Source organism: Microcaecilia unicolor, chromosome 7 (genome assembly GCF_901765095.1).
Source record: "Microcaecilia unicolor chromosome 7, aMicUni1.1, whole genome shotgun sequence".
Classification (NCBI taxonomy): Eukaryota; Metazoa; Chordata; class Amphibia; order Gymnophiona; family Siphonopidae; genus Microcaecilia; species Microcaecilia unicolor.
This window is the reverse complement of record NC_044037.1, coordinates 218539167-218557397: the sequence shown is the minus strand read 5'-3', so window position 1 is coordinate 218557397 and position 18231 is coordinate 218539167. Positions and strand designations below refer to the sequence as shown.

The 18231-nt window shown below is 43.7% G+C and overlaps 1 protein-coding gene across 1 annotated transcript in view; it reads left to right on the top strand.

The window, feature by feature from the left end:
* OSBPL6 (oxysterol binding protein like 6) overlaps positions 1 to 18231 on the top strand; it is a 265393-nt gene that overhangs the window by 186474 nt on the left and 60688 nt on the right. Inside the window, exons 11-12 of the mRNA XM_030208862.1 lie at positions 11963 to 12093; positions 15624 to 15731. Coding sequence (XP_030064722.1) covers positions 11963 to 12093; positions 15624 to 15731 — 239 coding nt within the window. The remainder of the gene's footprint in view (positions 1 to 11962; positions 12094 to 15623; positions 15732 to 18231) is intronic.

Genomic DNA, 18231 nt, shown 5'->3' with positions numbered 1-18231 from the left:
GGCAGCTGCGCAAGAGGGCTCCCCCGCAATCAGCTTTCCTGTGGATATCGTCAGAGACATAATCCAGCAGATCTCAGCGGTCCTTGAGGAGAAACTGTCCAAGCTCCAGGCTTCCGTGGATGTTATCCGTGACTCTCTGGAAAGACAGGGAGTGCGCTTACACAAGCTGAGGTGCGCCTGTCACGCCAAGAGGACTGTACTGAGAACGTGAGCGCGAGGATCACAGTGTTGGAGCAGAAGTGCACACAGCTAGCCCAGCAAGTGGATGATCAATAAAATAGAAGCAGACGCAATAATATTAGAATTATTGGTGTCTCTGAATCAGTAAAAGACAAGGATCTGTGGAATCTAGTAGAGCACTGGCTGCCAGTGAATTTGGGCCTGCAGCTAACTGACAACGTGCTGTGCGTCGAGAGGGTCCAGCGTAGGCACCGCACGAGAGGGTGCGCAGAGGCCGAGACAGGTGCTCGCTCGGATTCTTAACTATGCTGACAAGGATAAAATATTGCAGGCGTACGGAGGGAAAAAGAACGTGGAATATGAAGGCCAGAAACTACTGCTTTTCCAGGACTACTCTGCGCTTGTTTCTGACCAAAGAAAACAGATGGGGCATCACTGCAAACATCTCTTCGATAAGGGGATCCGTTTCACACTGCTATATCTAGCTAAAGTGCGTTTTTTGCATGACAACAAGATGCTGTATTTTAACGATCCTAAGGATCTAGGTACTTATGTGGATAAATTACAGTGATACTATGAAGCCCAGTGATTGGCGTGGCCTCTAAAGTCGGTGAACTTGGGCCCTGGAACTTTTCAAGCTAACTCACCCTGCAGTGTATAAAGATGAAGAGGGTCTGAGAGCCTTGTTGTTGGAGGTCCTAGGCACCTTGCTGGATGCTGAAAGGGGACTGGAAGCTATAATGTTGTTTTTTCTCAAGTATCACATAATACTTTTTCTCCTGCATGTATATTATTGCTACTACAGGGCAGGTAATAGATAATGTCTCCTTTGGAGACCTGTTTGGGGTGGGGGGGAAGTCACGACTATGGGGGTGGGGGGCAGGAGATGGGGGTGTGGAGTGCGGGAAGCTTGGTGGTGAGGAAGAGGGGGAATGAATGTTGGGATGTGGTATGGTTTGTGTACAGTATTTTTTGTTATTTGTCTATGTACTGATGGGGGGGGGGGGGGAGTTTGCATTCAGAGAGGGTGGGAGGAGTTGGGGGGTTGGGAGGGACTGTCTGGTTCATTATTGTTGTGGGCTATCGGCCCATTGAAGTGGGGCATGATTGTTCTTACTATAGAGGGAGCGCTTTGCATGGTGGTTCACCTTAATTTTTGTTTGACCTCCTGGGGGACCCAGCTGGGAGGCCTCCTAGGCACAATATACATTTTCAACTTACCTGTACGTTATTCAGCTAACAAAGATGGCTTATGGTTAACCTTAAAATAATGTCTTTAAATGTTGATGGTGTGCACTCTCCAATAAAGCGAACTAAGATATTGCAAGCCCTTAAGAGACAGCATACTGATATAGTGTTGCTGCATTAAACTCATTTAGGGAAATCAGAACATCTTAAATTGAAAAGATTGGGTAGGTGATCTTTACTTTGCGGCTTACAATAGCAGGCAAAGAGGAGTGGCCTTATTGATAAAGAAGACTGTAGCATTTACTATGCACAGACTATACCAAGACCCAGAGGGCCGTTTTGTAATTGTGGCAGGAACTTTGCAGGGAGTCAGGGTGGCGCTTTGTAGCATTTATGCGCCTAACAACTACTCCCACAAATTTTTCACTTTCCTGACAGCCTGCCTAGCAACCTTTGACGATTACCCTCTTATCTTAGGGGGAGATTTTTATATCACTAGTGATCCCTTGATAGATTGTTGACCCCCTAAAAGACCTAGCAAAGACCATGATGGGCTTGGGTTGAACTTCATGGCTAGGGAATTGGAGGTGATGGACATATAGTGCCTTCTCCATTTAGATGAACTTATTTTTCTCATCCCCATGGAGTCCACGCACGTCTAGATTACATTCTTGTGTCTCACTCATTGATCTGGGTGACCAACCGAGTGAGAATAGGGGAGCCTGATGTCTCTGACCACGCCCCCGTGTGGGCCACCCTGCGATGGGGGGAAAAAGCGGGCTCGTTCCGGTGGCGCATGAATCCTGCTTTATATCAGGACAGAGATTTTCATACATATCTGCGGCAGGGATGGCTTGACTATGTGGCTGAGGATGACATGAACTCTGTTGGACTCAGAACGTACTGGGAGGCGGCCAAGGCAGTGCTTCAGGGTAAAATCATAGCTTACATGGCACATTTAACCAAGCGCCGCAAGCTTAAAATCAGGGATCTCACAACTAAACTGAGAGATACTTGAAGGCTTTTTATTCTCTCCCCTTCCGAGGCCGCATGCAAAGCCTACTTAGAGAGCAAGAAACAGATGCAAGTATTGCTGGATGCTAGGGCACTCTATAATGTAAAGCTCTATAAATATAGGTTGCATCAGTGGGGTAACAAGACGGGCAAGTTACTTGCCTCTCTGGTGAACAGAGATCAGCAAAAAGTTACATTAGCAAAATAAGAGATGTGAAGGGAGCCACCCACACGGGGGTAGAAGCCATAAAACGGGAATTTGTTTGGTTTTATTCCTCTTTTTGTAGTAAGGGTTCCTTCTCTGCTGACAAATGTGCTGATTTTTTTAACAAGTTGAATCTTCCCTCTCTGACAATGGATCAGCAGGTGTATCTTAATGCACCCCTACAGGGGAAAGAAGTACAGCAAATTATCAAGAAATTGAAGCTAGACAAGGCTCCGGGCACGGACAGCCTGGGCACAGAATTTTATAAAATATTACAGGTCTTGCTGGTCCCCTCTTTTGTCACAATGTGTGATGACCTGAGGGACTCTAGGGTAATGGGCTCATCGCTGAATCATGTATACATTACAGTTCTCCCGAAACCAGGAAAGGGCTAGTGGGTTCATATAGACCAATATCGCTACTTAATCAGGACATTACGATCATGGCAGCAGTATTAGCGTCCCGACTAAATGTACTGGTCCCCATCTGGTCCACTAAGACCAAGTGGACTTTGTCCTGGGCAGGTTCGCCTCCGCCAACATCTTAAAAGTGAGCCATATCCTATTTCAGGGGAGCCGACAGGCAGGAGATACAATTCTAGCCAGCCTGGATGCTGAAAAGGCTTTCAACAAAGTACTGTGGGACTATCTGTTTTGGGCGTTGCAGCGCTTTAGTATCCAGGGGGACTTTCTGAATTGGATTCGGGTGCTTTATAGTAATCCCACAACCCAGATAATTATTAATGTTTCCCTCACAGAAGTACTGTCTTTGGGAGGAGGCACTAGACAGGGGTGTCCCCGTCCCCCTTTTTATTCAGTCTTACTTTAGAGCCCCTAGCAGCCAGAATCAGGCAGGACCCGGCTCTGAGGGGAATCTCCACGGGGGGCAGGGAGTATCGTATAAATGTATTTGCTGATGACATACTGCTTCTGTTAGACAATGCGTCCTTGACTCTTCCGTTAGTGATGGCCATTATTACTACTACTTATCATTTCTAAAGCGCTACTAGACGTACGCAGCATTATTCAGGACTTTGGTGCATTCTCCGGCTTAAGTATAAAATTTGGGAAATCAGAGGAGCTGCCTATAAGTTGTCCTTGTGTCAGCACTACCTTGCCCAATTTTCCCCTATCTTGGGCTACAGTGGGCATAAAATATCTCGGAGTGTATCTTAGTGTGGATCAGGCCTGGGTCTACAAGAAAAATGTGATAGAAAGGTTAGAAGCTGCAAAGCTGCTTTGCCATCAGAGGAGGGATCTCCCAGTGAGTTTTATGGGCCATATTGCACTATTCAAAATGGTTTTGCTGCCCAAACTGCTATATCCTCTGCAAATGCTTCCGCTCTGGGTTCGCAAACTTGAAGATGACCTGTTTCGCAATATGATTGACTCTTTTATTTGGCATGCTAAATGTCCCAGGATATCCTTTGCTAAACTAACCCATGACAGGGCCCAGTGGGGACTTTGCTTGCCTGACCTGAGGGCTTATAATGTTGTGGCCCTTCTGCGCTAGATACATGAACTGCATTCAGGAGCTAGCTTTTTTGCCCCCGCTGATTTTTGGAGTAATTGGTGTGTGCCGAACGACCCATTTGTTGCTTTGGAACTGCGGCGATTTAGAAAGTCAGGAGAACTGTTGGGGAATCCATTCTTACTGGCCTTGCAGCGTGCATGGGTGTGGTGGAGGGAGCATGGAGGGACGTCTAGAGGGTCAAGCCCTTTTCTAACATTGACGGGCAACACTGACTTCCCCACAGGGTTGGATGCATCGGTGTTCAACCAGTGGAAAGGAAGGGGGTTCAGGTATCTGGGACAATTAAGACAGTTGGGGGGTAAAAAAATGTTTCCTTCTTTTGAACAAGTAAGGAGTGCATGGGCGGTCCCAAATTCACAATTTTTCAGGTAAGGGATTATGTGTTAAATACGTAGCGTAGACATAAGGTGCAGGTGACGATCACACAACTGAACCAAATTTTTTTGCAGCTACCTCCTAGTCTAAACAAATTGTCACAGTGGTATCAGCTGATTCGGGACTCTAAGAAGGCCCCCTATCCGGCGCAGCTGGTGGGAGTCTGGAGTGTGGATTCAGCTGAACTCATATCAGAGGAGAGGCTGGGGGAGGTGTTTGAGAACTTCCACTCTGTGACCCCTAATGAAGCGTTACAGGTCATTCAGTACAGAATTTTGCATAGACTGCACATCACCAAACAAAAGAGGAAGGTCATGGGCTTATAGGACAATGACATTTGTATAAAGTGCAAGAAGCATAGGGGCACCTTTTTACACTCCTTTATGGAGTGGAGAGGAGTGGCCTAGTGGTTAGGGTGGTGGACTTTGGTCCTGGGGAACTGAGGAAGTGAGTTCGATTCCCGGCACAGGCAGCTCCTTGTGACTCTGGGCAAGTCACTTAACCCTCCATTGCTCCATGTAAGCCACATTGAGCCTGCCATGAGTGGGAAAGTGCGGGGTACAAATGTAACAAAAAATTAAAAAATACCCCACGCTGCTTCCATTATGGTCCGGGGCATTGGGTACCTTTGAAAGCATCTTGCAATGTTCAGTTGAGTGGGTGTACACAGTTGTGCTGATGGGAAGCACAACTTCTCTTCGAGAGCAGGGACTGGGAGAGGCACAGTGTAAATTCATTTTGCTGGCTACCTTGTTAGTCAAAAAATGTATCTTGCAGGCCTGGGCGGGTCCCGAGTCCCCTTCTATAGCCATCTGGCACGGTGTTATGAGAGAGATGGCCAGCTGGGTGCTCACTTCCTTTAAGTTCTCTACCTCAATAGGGCAGCGCCACTATTGGGATCTGTGGGACAAGGTGCTCTCATCGCTCTTGACAGAGTGCCTAGCAGATGATGATATTTGTGAAAATCACTATGGGCGGACAGTGTGTGGGGGGGTGGGGGGGGGGTTCATTTCAATTTATGTATAGTTTAAAAAATTGAAGTAGAGGCGAATTGACTTTGTTCCATTTATGTGCACAGTTCTTTGTATGGGTCAGTCATCCCATCTTTTGCTTATGAGTTCCTCCTTGTAACTGTGTTTTGTGGGAGCCTGACACGTTTCCCTTATGATTCATTGTATTTGTCTCTATGATTCAATAAAGATATTTTCAAAAAAAAGGAAGGGGATCACTGTGCCATTGCATCCTATCTTTAAGAATGCACTTGTGAAGAACTGGGATTCTCCCTTTACAGTGCAGGTTGCACCCAAGAAGGTGGATACACAGTTTCGTATCCAGAAGGCTCCCGGATTTGAGAGGGCACAACTGCCTCACCACTCCATGGTGGTCAAATCCACTCTAAAAGTTCTAGGTCTCATTCCTCAGCACCCCACGGGAGAGAGGCCAGAACCTTGGATTTGTTTGAGAGAGAGATTTTTAAGGCCTTAATACTTGTTGCCCGCATCCAATCCTACCAGCTGTACATGAGTCTTTACTTGGAGTCTTTAGTGAACAGTATACTGAGTCTGATGGACTCTCTCCCTTTGGAGCAGGCCACAGAGCTTCTCCAGCTGGCCAACAAGCAGGTGGAGTGCAGGCATTATCCGCCAAGAGGGGCCTATGTTACTTTTGATGTGGTGTCCAACCAGCGGTTTAAGAGAGATTGGTGGATGTGCTGTGCCAAGGGTGCAGTTTGTTTGAAAAGTGGAAAAGGTCGCTGACCTCATTAAGAAATATACAGACACCATCCACAATCTGTCTCGGCATCCTCCATCTACGTCTTCTTCAACAAGACTTTCCAGTGGGCCTAGGCAGCAACCCTACTACTCTCAAAGGTGTAGGTTCCCACCTCCCGCTCACTCTGCTCAGGTGATTCAGGCCCAGTGTCCCAGGCCTCGCCAGCCCCATCCTTATAAGTCCTAGCCAGTTCCTCACCAAAGCAAGGCACTGGCTTTTGACTGACTCCAGCAGAGTATAGCTACTCAACGAGAATCCATCCCGGATGACTTACTGGTCCGAGTGGGTTCTTCAAATAGTCTGTCTCGTGTACGCACTGAATTGACATCAGAGACCACCAAATTGCCTACCGAGACCATCTTTCATCAGCTCTCGGCTAGTATGTATATAGTTTGAAGTTTTAGTCTCAATGTTTCGAGACTCAATTGTCCTAGCTTTCTTGTAGAGGAAATCTCCACCCTTCTACAGTCCTGAGCAGTCAGACCCATGTCACTAGGGGAAGAAGGGAAGGGATTCTATTCCATGTACTTCCTTGTGATAAAAAAAAACGGGGTTGGAGGGGGGGGGGGATGAAATTCCGGTCCATCCTAGACCTCTCATAAACAAACCCAAGTCCCATTTACATCCAGTTTGCTAATTGGAATACATAGGAGCCCTGCTTGATACAGTGCAGGCTCGGGCCTTCCTTCCTCAAACGAGAGCAGATACCTTAGTAACGTTTGCTTTGTAGGTCCGCAGCAGCCTGCAGATTTCAGCTCAGCAAATGTTGAAATTGACGGTCCATATGGCCTCAATAGTGCATATTACTCTCATGGCATGTCTTCCCTTGAGAGCGGCCCAGTGGACCTTAGCTTCACAGTGGTCTCAGGCGACGGGGAACCTAACAGATGCCATTCTCATTCCCCCGGAGCTGGCTCACGCCCTTCTCTGGTGGACAATCAAGTCCAATTTCACTGTAGGATTTCCATTCCAAATTCCACCACCTTGAAAGGTGTTGACAACGGATGCATCCAACCTGGGTTGGGGCGCTCATGTAGATGGGCTTCACACTCAGAGCTACTCAGGAGATTCAGTTCCACATCAATCTCCTTGAGCTCCGGGCCATTTGTAAAGCTCTAAATGCTTTCAGAGATTGACTCCGGAACCAATTGTTCTCATTCAAATGGACAACCAGGTTGCGATGTTCTATGTGAACAAGCAGGGGATATAGGTTCTTACCCCTTGTGTCAGGAAGGCATTGACATGTGGCAGTGGGCTCTGCTTCATGATGTGGACCTCCTTGCTACTTACCTGACCTGCAAGAACAACTGGATGATGGACAGACTGAGCAAGATATTGCAACCTCACGAGTGGTCTCTCAACATAGGCATAGCCCAGAAGATGTTCCAAGAGGGGGGCACCCCTTCAATGGATCTTTTTGCCACTCATCTGAACAACAAAGTCCCTCAGTTCTGTTCCAGGCTCAGATCACACAGCAGATTAGCGTCAGATGCCTTTCTCCTGCATTGAGGATGAGAACTCCTGTATTTGTATCCTCCCATAGTTCTCATAGAGAAGACTTTACTGAAATTCAGGCAAGACCAGGGAACCATGATTCTGATCGCTTCTTACTGGAAGTTGCAGATCTGGTTCCCTCTTCCTTTAGAGTTGTCCTCCGAAAGTCCATGGAGATGGGACTATTTTCCGATACTCATCACACAGAACGAGAACCCCTAGGATTGCCTTAGGGTGTCTCCCGTATCTTGCTGACTTCCAGAAAAGATTCCACCAAGAGATGTTTGCCGTCTGGTGTGAGGGCAAGGCTTTAGATCCCTTCTCTTGCCCTACACAAAAACTGCTTGAGTACCTCCTATACATCTCTGAGTCTGGTTTGAAAAGCAACTCTGTAAGAGTTCATTTCAGTGCAATTGGTACTTACCATTACCATGTTGGAGGTGAGTCCTTCTATGTACAGCCTTTAGTTGTTCACTTCATGAGAGGTTTGTTGCTAACAAAGCCCCCTACCAAACCTCTCACTTTGTCATGGGACTTCAACATAGTCCTAACCCAGCTGATGAAAGCTCCTTTTGAGCCTCTGAATACCTGTCATCTGAAGTTTTTGACCTGGTGGCGGTCACTTCAGCTCACAGAGTTACTGTGCTCCAGGCCCTGGTAGCTCATCCACTGTATACTAAATCTCATCACAACAGAGTAATTCTCCTCACACCATAAGTTCTTTCCTAAGGTAGTGTCAGAGTTCCATCTTAGTCAATTGTTCTACCAACATTTTTCCCCAAACCACACGCCCATCTTGGCGAAAGTGTACTGCGTATTTTAGACTGCAAGTGAGCCTTAGCCTTGTACATGGAGCAGACTCAAGCCCATAGACTGTCCACCCAGATTTGTATTTCTTTTGACCCCAGCAGAATGGGGGTGGCTATTGGCAAACGCACACTTTCAAATTGGACAGCAGATTGCATCTCCTTTGCTTAAGCCAAGGCTGGGCTGACTTTTGAGGGACATGTCACGGCTCACAATGTCAGATCCATAGCTGTGTCGATAGCCCACTTGAGATCAGCCTCCATAGAGGGGATTTGCAAGGCTACAATGTGGCCTTCAGTCCACACATTCACAGTCTACTACTGTCTTGGTCAGCATAACTGACAGGACAGTCAGTTCGGACAGGCAGTTCTGCAGAATTTGTTTGGTGTCTACAATCCAACTCCACCCTACTAGACCCTGTTTTATTCTGTTTCAGGCTGCACCTACACAGCTAGTATGTATATAGTTTGAAGTTTTAGTCTCAATGTTTCGAGACTCAATTGTCCTAGCTTTCTTGTTTTCAGTGAGCCTGGAAGCTAGGGATTCCCAGATGTGAAAATAAGAAGGCCTGCTTGTACTCGGAGAAAGCAAAGATACTTTTTTGTAGCAGGTGTTCTCCGAGGACAGCAGGCCAGTTATGCTCACATACCCTCCCACCTTCCCTAGGATTTGAATTTAGTTGTACTCTTTTTACTTTTTCATCTGACTGGAGGACCCGTGCTTGTGTGTCGGGCGGGAAGGCAGCAGGACATGTGCGGTGGGATCCTGTTAGAAGCTTCTACTCAGCCTCCGCACTGGGATCCGTCAGATGATGTCACCCAGATGTGAGAATAATTGGCCTGCTATTCTCAAAGAACATCTACTACAGGTAAGTATCTTGGCTCTTTAGTATGATACATAAGCATTGTAAAATTGTATTGTATTATTTTTTGTTTACACATTTTTAAATTCTTCATAACCTCAGTGAAAAGTGCCATGCATATAAGAGAGAATAAAAATGTAATCTCTTATGGCAGATTATAAAAGAAGAGAGTGAGAACAGAGAGGTAGGGTACGTTGGAGATTTATACCAGACAGGCTGTATAGAGGAAAATGCTGCCACTATATATGTTCCTTTGAAACCAATATTAGGAGCCTTGCACAATGATCCATCATTTACAGCTCCCTGGAGATATTTCCCTATTTTGATAGACTCATCCCCTCCCTTCTAACCTTTTGTTTGTAATCTATTCTTTGAAGCAATGATTCTAAGGTTATGGAAAGAAAAATTATTTTATTTTAATAATTTGGAGTATTCAATAAACATACCACAGTGGTTTTCTCAGTTAAAAAAAATGAAAGAAAGGAAGATAAGAAAACCAAGAAAATGGGAAAATAATTGTAAAATTATAATGTAGTATTTAAAATAGCAATAAATAAATAATAAATAAACCATGAAAACCAGGCAGCAGCAGAGCAGGTTCCTGAAATTGTGCTGCCTGCCCCCCCCCCACCATTTTTTGAACAGCTAGGATTCAATCCCAGTTTTAAGAAGTCTTGTGATTATTGCCCTGCCTTTTACAAAACAAGTTATTGTGTTTTTTAGAATTCAAGCACATTAACTTCTTTCCCTACAGATCTTACAATCTGTATGAAATGACGTGATTTGCCCGAGGTCACAAGTGGGAATGAGATTTGAATCCTCACTGTCTTGGTTCATAACTTTGTTCTCTAACCATAAGACCAGGCCTCTCTCTCTCTGTAACCCCTGTTACATGTGCTGTAAATCTAGTCATCAGCTGTTGTCCTTAACAGTGCCCGTGATGCCCCTCTCTTTCCCAGGAGCTGTGAATGCTATCTCTGCAGCTTCCCTAGCTCCAGCAGAAGACCCAGTTTTAAGAATGAAACTAGGGATCTTCCTCATGGCAGTGAACATCACTGCCGCTGAGCAACTGTGCTGGCCTCCAGGCAAGAGGATAATGTTACACCAGAAGACCACTCTCTTACAAAATATATTTTTATAAATTTAGTGTGATACTTTACTGATTGGGGACTTACCAGTGGTGCATAAAAACCTTGCATCTGTGCCATCAGATGTAACACCAACAAACCTTCTCAACCTGGAAAGTAAACTGAATAAAAAAATCTCCATTTCACACAAAAGATGCACTATCAAATATTTTTAAAGCTGGATTTTAATATATCTTAGAGTAGGTGTGGAGGGGCATTTTCGATATGACATCTAAGTCTGATTTTGGACATTTTGCTAAAAACGTCCAAAATCGAGTGGTGAACATCTATCCTTTTTGTTTCAGAAATGGCCATTTGCTAGATGTTGTTGTGCTCAGTGTGTCTATCTTTTAGGATCATTTTCGGAAAAAAAATGTCCAAGGGAAAAATGCACAAAAACAAGCCATTGAGGATGTATGGGAGGCCAGTATTCTTAGTAGACTGGCCACACAGACATCCCAGCAGGGCAGTGGGGCATCCTAGGGGGCACTGCAGTGGATTTCACATAAAAGATCCCAGGTTCACATCTCACCTTTACCCCCTTATTTTGTATGGTGAGCCCTCTAAAACCCACCAACAACCTACTGTACCCAACTGTGCACCCCTACAATAGCCCTTATGGCTGCAGGTGTCACCTATATGTAGGTACAGTAGGTTGTTGGTGTGTTTTGGAAGGCTCACACGTTCCATGATAAGTGTAACAGTTAGAGTTGAATACGGGCCTGGGTCACCTTCTTTATACACTGCACCGACAACTAGGCTACTCCTGGGACCTGCTTGCTGCTCTAATAGGACTGGCCTTAAAATCTGAAGCTGTCATAGAGGCTGGTATTTACTGTTTCTTTTACATTTTGGGAGGTGGAAGGGGGTCGGTGACCACTGGGGGAGTAATGAGGGTTTATGCCTTAATCTCTCCAGTGGTCTTCTGGTCATTTAGGGCACTTTTTTGTGAGTTAGTCGTGATTGAAGCAGGTCTAGACCAAACCATCCAATTTTTAGCCCTGGATATTTTTGCTTTGTTCCATTATGGTAGAAAAATGTTCACGTTTTGGGAATGTCCAGATCCTGCCCCCAACATGCCCTCTTGAAATTTAGATGAACTGCATAGAAAACCATCTTAAAAATTCCATCTGCCACTTTGTGCCGCTTTTTGGATGTTTTTCTGTTTCGAAAATGAGCCCCAAAGTTAACTTAACAGCAGCTTTTAAAAAGGACGAAAACACTCCAGTATGTTTGCAATTATTATTATAACTCTTTTCTGCTGATGATTGTCACTCTCAGATGTGTCCAGAATTTTATCAGTAACATAACATAGTAAATGACGGCAGTACTTTCCAGCATTTCGTATCAATGAAGCTAAATCATGTGTTATTCATTCAAGGCACAGTATATTTTGTTTTTCAGTACATTCCCTTTTGAAGTCTGCATTCAATACCATAGCTATAGAGAAGGAGAAGCTAAAGCAGATGGTGTCTGAACAAGATTATACAGGTCAAAATACACAGATTGTACGACTCAGACACTCACTTTCTCAGGTATTTGGTTTTTCAAACTTTGCTTTCCAATACATTCAATATCTCCCACAGCTGTAGCATGTATTTTAGATAAAGCTTTTCTAAAAGAAGCAACTTGATCTTTTATGTGTAAGTAGGGAAATTTCACATTTCTTTTATCTGTTTCAAATTAATATAGTTTCTACAGCCTAACACAATTTCCAGAGCTTCAATTGGAGATATTTTCTCCTTTCCAGAATAAAATCCACTGTAATTTATTATGTAAAGTCGCAGGGTTGTCAATTACTTCTTCACCTTCTCTTAAACTTTGGTGGTCTTTCTGTAACTGTGTTTATTTTATCACTAAGGGGCCCTTTTACTAAGCTGCATTAGGTGCTAATGTGAGCTTAACGCAGCAAAAATGGACTAATGAAGGATGTGTTAAAGCATTCTGCATTAGTCTTGCCATCTGCATGTGGTGTTTATTTTTTTTTGTATGTTTTTTTTTGGAGGGGGCGTGTCAGGGGCCGAGAATGGGCATGGATGCACTAAACAGCTTGGGCACTGACATTATTGCCGTCCTAAGTGGTTAGAGCATCTGTACCACAGAAGCCTTAGTGCCTCCTAATAGATTAAGTCTGACCAGCTGGTGAAATAGCAGCAGTCTTTAGCAGATGACTAGTAGGCCACCCAAGATGCAGCACCCCTTTGGAATCTGACAGCCTCTCATTACTTCCCTGGACTCCTTTTAAGGAAAGACCCCAGTCTCCTGATTAAGGACCCTTTATAACTAGGGTTACCATATGTCTCCAGAAAAAGGAGGACAGATTGAGCCAGTCTGGGTTTTACTTCCATTGCTTTCAATGGAAGCAAAACCTGGACTGGATCAATGTGTCCTCCTTTTTCTGGATAAATCCACACAAAAGATCAACTTCACTAATAAGGATAACTGTTCAACAACACAATGTCCGCCAGTGAAGACCAAAATGTGTGACTTCTCAAAAAAATGGGGAAAATGTCTCATACAGTCCTGTGGCCACTCTCTCACTTTTCAAGTGCACACAGCGCAAAAAGTAATCACAGACATTAAAAAAAAACCCTTAAATACTTTTTTTGTTTTTTAAATATGCAAAAAAAGTGTATAAAAATAATTAAATAATTAAATTATTCGCTTTTGAACGCCCAAACTGACAGCAAGAATTCAAATCACTTATCTTAGCCTGCTGTCCAGTTCAAATGAAGGGTGGTACTTCCTTGCTTCCAGAAAAACTGTCATGCAGTCCCAACGGTCCCGTTTCGCTCCGCTTCTTCAGGGAACCACATTGCCATAATCCAAATGCTAGAGGGTTAACCATACTGCCTTCAGGTTTTCTGGAGCCATATGGTAACCCTATTTATAACCACATTTAAGATGCAACTCCTCCTGCCCAGAGACTGACAGGGAAGCCTATCCTTCATTACCTCATACTACTAGCAAGGGTCAGTTTAGGAGCATGGACTCCAGAATATCCCTTGGTGTACATAGACGACACATTTTGGTGATCCTGCTTTATACAAAAAAAAAACAGGAGGTGTGTGGCTGATCCAGAAAGAGGCTGCTCTTTCATATCCTCTGCCCAGGCAGAAAGCAACAGACTCCTTTCCAGGCAGAGGTGTGACCACAGGTGCAAGGCTGTTCAGTGAGCTTCTGTCTGAAGTTTGCTGAAACTAGTCTAAATGAAACTTTGCAAGCATGGTAACCTTTGAGCATCTCTTGAGTGGTGAAAGAAAGTGTTAACACAGCGATTGAGTAGGGGCTGGTGGGAGAGTCATTCAGGACCTAATTTGGGTAAGGGTGTGGGAAATGGTGAATTGGGGTGGGATTTGAGGAGATTGGGGAGCGAGAGGCCATTCATTAGGTGAGCAAGTGGAGAGTGGGGATCAGAAATTTGTTGAGTTTTTGCTTACGTTTGTTAGATTCTTGACATACCACATTTCTTTGAGGGTAAGTCTTAGGGGAAAGAGCAGGGATTGAAACTAAGTGGAGATGGGAGAGCCTGTACTTGATGTTTTGGATGGGGGTTTCAATGGAGGTGGGTTAGATGGATGAGAAGGGTACAAACTGGGGGGGGGGGGGTTGATTTGGAACTATAATTTTGAGATGGATGTAAGAGAAGGGGAGCATGGGTGGGAAGTTGTAAGAGGTGGGTGTGAATGACCTGAGTGAGGGGTGCAAAGCAGTAGAAAAGTACAGGAAGTATGGGAGCTGGGGAGGGGTGAGAGGTGGTGACAAAGTATGGATCTCTGAAGGGAGTGAGAGACAGTGGAAGTGGGAATGGGAAGTAGGTGAAAGAGTAGTAATGCAGTCTGGGTAGTGGATGAGAGAAATGTAAAAGGGACAGGAGGCAGAAAAGGGAGGGAGCAACAGGAAGAAGCTAGAGTTGCTGAGGGGATGAAAGGCAGAGGAAAGTAGATGAGATCTAGGCAGGTGTATGTACTGAGAATTTCATTGGAGCACTAACAAATGGGTGGAAGACTGGGGGAACAAGAGGCTAAGGAAGGTGTGAAAGTGGGGAATGGGAAGACAGAGTGTGGGTTTAAGAGGAGATGGAAAGCTGTCAGATAGGTTAAGGACTAGAGGGACAGAGGGATGAAATTGTTTTGAGTGGATATTGAGACAGAGAAAAATGAAGACAAGAGAAAAGACATGGAGAAGAAACCCTGGAAAAGAAGTTTGGAAAATATAGCAGAAAGTGATAGGGAAACTTGGATCTATGCAATTATAAAAGTAAAATAGCCAGACAACCAAGGTAGAAAAAAGCATTTTAGTTTCAGTTTAATGATTGAAATTTGTCAGTTTTTGGAAGTGCATCTGCCATCTTTGTTTTGTATAATACAAGGGGAAATGTTTCTGTTTTTCTGATGTTACACTGCACTGCATGCAGAGTTGGGCTTGTTGGAATTTCAGTTTAATATTTATTTACAATTTCTATTTTTAATTTGTGGTCACTTATTTGGTAAGGGTCTATTTGTGTTCTGTATCTATGACTGAGGACATGCATTCTGCTAGCACTTACTCTTAATTTTGGTGTAGAGACCTGTAATGATACAGCTTATTCAGTTTTCTCAACAGAAAGTGTATTGTTTTTGGGTCCATCACAATAGTTATGGTTCTGCATTTTCCTAGAGAGGGCCCTTGGTATTAGTTCTGGAAATTGGTGTTTTCAGGTGACTTTTCGGTAGAGGAGAAAGTATATGTTACTGTTAATGAGTGGAGAAATGTTCTAGTTGTTCTCTGTACCCATTGTTGGGAGGAAAAGTTTCTATAGATGCAGAATATATATTTACTTGTAGTGTGCCACATGTTTGAGCATTGTCCATCAGGTGTGTTCTGACTGAAATAAAAGTTCAAGAACCACTAGTCTATGACTTTAAACTAAATTAAAATAATGTCTTTTTCTCAACATAATGGATTTTTCGCACCTATTATGTATATAATGGAAGTTCCTGAATGTGACAATAACATTGCTGAAAGTTTAAATTCTGTGCAGCCTTCACTTCTTTTAACTGGCATATTTTTTTGTTATTCTAAGGCACTGAATCACAATGCAGAACTGAGGAATCGACTAAATAGAATACATTCAGAGTCTGTGATTTCTGATCAAGTTGTCAGTGTAAATATTATTCCTAGTCCTAATGAGGTAAGAAGACAAGTGGGGCAGGGTTTGTAGAGACCAGGAGAGGCTAGCAACAACCAGAGTTAGAGGGATGGAAGAATGCATAGGGAGAAGTATAACCAGCAGAAACATAAAGGTGACAATGGGGCTCATTTTTAAAAGAGAAAAATGTCCAAAAAGTATCATAAGGCACCATTTGGATGTATTTCTTCCAAAACATCTAAATCGATATTTTCGAAACCAGTTTGCAGATATTTATCTATGCATTTTGTCTGCATTGCATCCAAATCAGAAGGGGACGTGTTGGGGGTGTTTCGAAGGCGGGATTAGAGCGGGCTTAGGGCGTGCCTAACAGACATTTTATAACCATAATAGAACAAAACGAAAATGTCTTGGTGAAAACTTCAATGTTTTGGTCTAGACCTGTTTTTCTAATGAATAAGACAAAAAGAGTGCCCTAAATGACCAGATGACCACAGTGGAATCAGGGATGACCCCCTCTTACTCTTCCAGTGGTCACTGACCCCCTTCCACCACCAAAAAATGTGAATAAAAATAGTACTCACCAGCCTCAGATGTTATAGCGAGGTCCACTAGAGCAGCATGCAGTTCCCTGGAGTAGTGTAGTGGTGAGTGCAGTGCACTGTAGACAGGTGGATCCAGGCCCATATCTAACTCTACCTGTCATACTTGTGGTGGAAACTGAGAGCCCTCCAAAACTTTCTAAAAACCCACTGTACCCACATAAAGGAGCCTCCTTCACCGATAAGAAATATTGTAGTGGTGTACAGTTGAGGGTAAGGTTTTGGAGGGCTCAACAGACAAGAGAGCAACAGTGAGATGTATACCTGGGTGCATTTATATGAAGTCCACAGCAGTGTCCTCTAGAGTGCCCCATTTCTCTCCTGGGATGTCTGGGGGACCAGTCTGCTAAAAATGCTAGTCCCTCCTACATCACAATGGCTTGTTTTTCTACGTTTTCACTTGTTCGTTTTTTTTTTTAAATAGTCTGACAAGATAAGAGCACAGATAACAAAACCTAGTTACAAACAGTAATTTTGAAAAACTAAAAAAAAGATAGACCGTTTGCATTTTTAAAAAATGGTTACATTTACTATTCGGATTTGGGACATTTAATGCAAAACATCCAAAGTCTGACTTAGACGTCATATCAGAAATGCCCCTCCACATCTCTGAAAGGATGTAGACAGGATGGAGGTGGTCCAAAGAAAGGCAACCAAAATTATGAATTAATTTCTTTAAAATTATGATTCATTTGAATGTGTCACAAATCTGTTACACAGCTTCAAAATTTGTTTTAAACTGCTAAACACAGATTTTGGCTAAGTAATACAGGACCTATGAACACTCCTGTAATACAGTGAATTTGTTCATTTTTAAAAATAAGTCTAGTGGTGTTGTGACTCTGGTTCTTATGACTTCTCTTTAAATAATCACTTAAAGTGAAAGTATTTCCTACTTCTGGTTCACAAATTCTAAAAGTATTATTGCATAAGTTGTGACCCACTGAGCAAAACAGTACCAAAAGTGGGGTATGTGATTTATTAGTACCAAAAAATAGAGGGATATCAACTGCATAATTCTGTAAAATTCAGCCTCAAAGATGAGAAATGTTTATCAATAAAAAAAGAATTAATCCCAGAAATCACATACCCCACTTTAGGTACCTGTGAAAAAAATTGCATAATCCCGTTCTACTGACCCTAAAGTACACAAAACTTTCAAAAATGAAACAAGCTTTTATAGCCTTTATCTCTGTTATTTGCAACCCCTCTTTTGGTACCTTTCACTCAGGAGGTCACATGTAGAGCCACACGCCCCAATAACATTTAACTGGCCAGGAACAGCACCTGGTCGGTTAAATGCACTTAACCATCTATCCAGCAGGTAATAGCCAGCAATCCCCCGCCAAATACTCCTGGTTAGCAGCTAGAACATAACCGTCTATATATTTTTTTTTGTACCCCGTGCTTTCCCACTCATGGCAGGCTCAATGCGGCTTAGGTACTTAATTGTACCTGGGGCAATGACTTGCCCAGAGTCACAAGGAGCTGCCTGTGCCTGCAGTGGGAATCGAACCCAGTCCCCCAGGACCAAAGTCCACCACTCTAACCACTAGGCCACTCCTCCACATGAATAGCTGCATGAATAGCTGGCTATATTGCGTGATATAGCAGGTTATTAGTTGATAACTGGCTATTGTAAGCGGCCAATGTTAACTGGGTATCTTTGAATCCCGACTTAGCCAGATAACAGGCCAAAAATAAACTGGATATTCAATGCTGCTCACCGGAAACAGTCCAGTATTGAATATTCGAGCTGACCGCCAACTGCGGGAGTTAGTCGGGCTCCCTCCCGTGGTCTGAATATCGGCGCCACAATGTTTTGTTTTGTTGCAAAAAAATATAAGCACACCCCTTGCAAAGTAATTTCACAGACAGTAAAACACTTTTTGGTTGGAGGGGCCAACAAACCAATCTCCCACCCCTAAGCTCTCTAATTG